Source organism: Notothenia coriiceps, unplaced genomic scaffold (assembly GCF_000735185.1).
Source record: "Notothenia coriiceps isolate Sejong01 unplaced genomic scaffold, NC01 NC01_scaffold00004097, whole genome shotgun sequence".
Taxonomy (NCBI): Eukaryota; Metazoa; Chordata; class Actinopteri; order Perciformes; family Nototheniidae; genus Notothenia; species Notothenia coriiceps.
In genome coordinates, this window is record NW_011336798.1 from 1,802 (window position 1) to 6,536 (window position 4,735).

At 41.0% G+C, this 4,735-nt stretch overlaps 1 protein-coding gene across 1 annotated transcript; it reads right to left on the reverse strand.

The window, feature by feature from the left end:
* Positions 1 to 217: 217 nt before the first annotated feature.
* On the reverse strand, positions 218 to 3,208 carry LOC104941996 (WD repeat and SOCS box-containing protein 1-like). Its single transcript, XM_010767181.1, has 2 exons — positions 3,067 to 3,208; positions 218 to 2,302 (listed from the first exon to the last, which is right to left on the reverse strand). Exons 1-2 carry the CDS (start codon positions 3,171 to 3,173, stop codon positions 2,140 to 2,142), a joined length of 270 nt encoding a protein of 89 aa, XP_010765483.1. The 5' UTR covers positions 3,174 to 3,208; the 3' UTR covers positions 218 to 2,139.
* Positions 3,209 to 4,735: the final 1,527 nt, after the last annotated feature.

A 4,735-nucleotide genomic window follows, 5' to 3' on the forward strand; every position in this document is an offset into this window, starting at 1 on the left:
AAAAGGCAAAAATCTCATCTGTTTGTGTTTACCACAGACCGTATTACCAAAAACGAATAGAAAAACCCATTGACTTTCAGACCAGGGAACCCTGATGTGCTAAAATGCTAACTCATTTCGGGACTCATTCCTGGAATACAGTATTTACAGGAGCTACATGTTCTCATGTATGAGGATTCCAGGGAAAGGATCAAAGTAGAGGTCTTCAGGATACACATTATTTTATCAAAAAAGCTTTTATTGAAACAAACCCTCAAAGAAAAATTACCTTTATACATTCATATATATTTGATTTATTTAACGATTCATACTGCAACTCACTGAGGCAGGACTGTGTTTTTCCAAACACCATGGTAACGTAATGCAACCCCCGGTAAGGATATACATAACGAAGCACTTCAGCCCCTTCATATTTCAGCAGGAAACTATAAAAACAAAGTGGAAATGAAAACTTTTGGCATTAGCACCGACTGTCGGAGAACGTATTGCCAAAAGGATTGACGGCTGATGTGCAGCCACTTCACAACAGAAACACAGGAAAAAACAAAAGGCTCACTTTCCCTTCTTCACATCTCACAACGTGAAAGTGACAATCAAGAAACAGAAGACTCTTAGAATACTGTATCTCCAAAAAGCGTCATTGTGGATTATCATGTGAATACATCTCCATCTAGAGTGAACATGAAGCTCTAACACCAGATAGCCGAGTTTAAATTAATTTCAGGGTCGCTAAAATGTCTTATTGTAACTTCAACATAAAGTGACACATCCACTGCCACTGTGTCCAATCTGTAAGGAAATGTAATAGCTCTCTGGGCTAGAACAGTAAGACGTGTAACCATTTGTTGACTCTTTCACATTTATAAGGTTGACAAAGGCCAAAAAAAAAAGATTACAAAAATGGATATAAATGGCAAAGTGGGGAAACAAACACTTAAGACTTGTTTATAGACATTTTCATATACACACACGAAACTCTGAGAACAGGGAGGGGGGGCACGAACACTTAAATAAATTCAAGCATACTATTGCCATTTATCTCGCCAGACTGAGAAAGGTTTGGGGGCAGACTGCACCTACATCATGTGGTTGGACCAATTTTTTCTGTGCAATTTACGGAGGTTTTGTTGACAGCCAGTTAGCGTGGTTTGGTAGCTTGCAGGATTGTAAGATCCCGCGTGGAGATTTTTGTAAACAATGTTATGTTTACACTGAGGGTTTCTCACTTCAACACAATGCTTGTAGGCCTGGGGCCAGCGCATGTTGAATGCCTTCCTTCCTCGTTAATCTTTAGCAGAAGCCATTTGCTGCCTGAACCATCTTCACTGCTACATTTTTCTCTTTGCATTCCCACCACCAACAATCATAATGGAATGATAGTTGGTGAACTGTTCAGAAACAGTAGATTCCCTAAGGCTGTCACACAATGATCGAAAGGAACGAAGACAATTCAACTTTCTATGGTGCTTCTCTGGTAAACCGACCAATGAAATGGTGCCTTTCCCCCGACCGATACAAGATTTGCGAAGCCAATACAGATATTTCAAAGACATATCTCCACTTCAGTTCCTTGTCATTCACTGGCTGAAATGTTTCGGGGAGGGAACAATAACTGCTTGGCTCTGTTCTTTTCTTATGCCATGGTGATAATGTAAAGATACTTTACAGTTCACACATGTAGTATTGGCCTTTTGAAATCTTGCATCTTTAAAAAAAAAAAATCCCACGTCTCATCCCTTTCGCTGACCCACCTGCAAACAGCACTTGCATGAAATGCAACGCCCCATTCAAGTTGAAGTTGGGTTACTGAACCTGGCTTGAGGCAGCTGGAAGAGGGGCTGCACACAGGCATGTAACGGGGACAGGAGGCCCTGGAAAATGTTAACCTAACCGGTATGGATGGTGTGCTTGCTACTGAAGAACTTACGAAAATAAATATTTACAGAACACGATATCCTGCTATGAGTGAGTGGGGGGGGGGGTCTCAGCTCAGTATCTTTCTCTCTGTCCTGATTGCATTTGTTCAACAAAGTTGTATGAAAAAAGGTTTTCCAGGAAGTATTTTGTTGGTTTTCAAGCATGATGCTGCAGCGACAGGGGCAGTTGGGTCAGCTGGTGGTCCTGGGTAGGGGTGGGGGGTTAAATGATTTTGTAGGTCAGGTAGTCGCGGAGCGGTGTAGGAATGGCCAGCGTCTCCACTTGCTGGGTGGTAGTCAACCGGCGGATAGACATTCTACACATGTGCTGCAGACTGGCAACGCTACGAGGACACTCCCAGAAGAGCACACTACTGCCACGAGTCCTAAAAGCAAACAAAAAAACAAGGAAAACAGGTTGAGGGTCAGGGCACTGATGCATCATAACCGCACTGGGGCTCCATTCCAAAACTGGCCCCTACCCCCCCCCTAACATCTGTCCTGATTAACCACCTGCCCTACGCTGTTTTATGTCCTTCCTGAAACACGCAGTGTACAAATAGTTCAGTGCAAACATTCACTTGTCAACAGCGCAAAATAAGGTAGAATGGTAGGAGTTTGAGGTCTTTAAGATTACATTGTAATTTACGATTATATATACCCAAGTCTAGTCTAGAAAACAGTAGATGACGTGTTCATTTGATTGTAAGGTTTATTATATTTACAGTGATTCTTGCTATAACCAAGCAGCTCATAAATATCGGATCTAAAAAAAAAGGCTGTTTTGTGTTAGAATTGGTTGGAGCAATGCTGATTTTAAAACATCTTTACGGAAAGTTGCGACAGTTCTTGTTTCTGACGAAGAGAGGGAATTTTGTTCTGAAGCTTGCTGCTGTATTTACACCCTCCACAAAGGAGCCTCATTCAGCTGGATGTATGACTACACACAGTTTAGTCATGGAGTGGGAGGTGGTAGGGGTCGGTTTGGAATAGGGCCAGTGATTTTAGCAAATCTAAAAACAGCAGAGAATGCATGGTGCCTGCCAATGATGCCAGCAAGCGGTGATAAAAGACGGGAAACTGGTTCCTCTGCAGAAGTCAATAAGGTGTGACTGACGTGTGTGTGTAGGGTGGAGTGACAGAGCCTTACCCAGTAGCAAGGACACTTCCTTCAGCGGAGAAGGCACAGCAGAGGCCGTTAGAGAGGGAGCCGATGGCCTGAGGGGCTTTCTCCTCGATGCTCCAGAAACGCACCATTCTGAGCAGAGACAGAAAACACACTGCTGTCACATTCCAGCACAAACACTGGAAACTTGATGTTAAAGCAATATTTTGACATTTAAAATTGAATTTAAACATAATTATAAACTTTGAATTATATATATTCCTTGTGTTTTAATGATTTGACCCGGCAATGAACTCTCATTGACGGGCTTGCAGTACATTCCATAAATAACTTGATTATTGCCAGTGAAAGACTGTTTTCCCATCTGGGAGGTACTTTCACTTGACCTTCCTTTTAGATAAGAAATGCCAGTAGAAGAGTCAGTGTGCCTGGCAGCCCTGTTCCCACTCAGCTGCAATTATGACTAATCCTCAGAATAAAAAAAGGAAAATAAATATCACCTTATTCATGTGGTCTTAATTCCCTTCCGTAGATTCCGAATAATTAGTGCGAATGCTGTTTACAGCATTCCACTATAGTACTTCAAATCTTTATTCTTCCCCTTATTATTAGTGTGATTGCTGTTTACAGCATTCCACTATAGTAGTTCAAATCTTTATTCTTCCCCTTATTATTAGTGTGAATGCTGTTTACAGCATTCCACTATAGTTCTTCGAATCTTTATTCTTCTTATTTCAGCCAATACTTTGGCTCTCCATAACTTCAGCTTATTTTCAGCTACAGAAACCATTCAAATATTAAACTATTCAGCCTGTTCAGGAATCGATGGGAAACCTTCAACTTTTTAAAAATATTTTATACTTTTTGAAATATTCAGCTTTTTAAACTCTTTTTTTAACATTGAAGTCAATGGGAGATGCCTTCAAATCCTCTTTTCCTACACCTTGCGCCAAATGCTACTCCTTCCACATACTTTCAGCTAGACACTTCATTCCAACTTTCAAAGGATCACAGGACCTTCAGCTATTCAATTATTATTCAGATTTGTTGATATCTTGTACACTTCTTGAGATATTGAACTTAGTTTGGAGCTTAGTAGAGAGGCCTTTTTCAGATTTTAACATTAGAGTGGATGGAGCAGCTCGTTAACTCTAGAGTGCTTTGATCTCAAAACAGAGTGCAGGAGTGCTTGAAATTCTCCCCAAAAAATGTTTTAAACTTGTCATAATTTCCAAACCCTACACTCCTCAGACATATTTTTTCATGAAAATGTAGGAAAACCTCTCCTAGGTTGGAAAATAAAAATAAATGCCTCTTGAGGGCATGAAGAGAGAAAAAAGTCCAGTCCAATTGTTCCGGATCTTTCTTCAGAGCAGAGAGAAGTACACTTTAGATAAACTGCTCCCATCTCAACATTTGACACACAAAACCCAAAGAAAAACACATTTCAGTTCGTTGGGGTTCCCTGATGATCACGGTCTGGTAATTTTGTTATAGGAGCCATAGTTTTTGAACAGGTGGCAAAATTGTCAGATATACTCCTCAATGCATTCTTATAGGACTCAGTACTGCAGTTGGTTGTCATGGTGTTGCTGGGAAGAATGGAGCCACTCACTCACTCACACACACACACACACACACACACACACACACACACACACACACACACACACACACACACACACACACACAC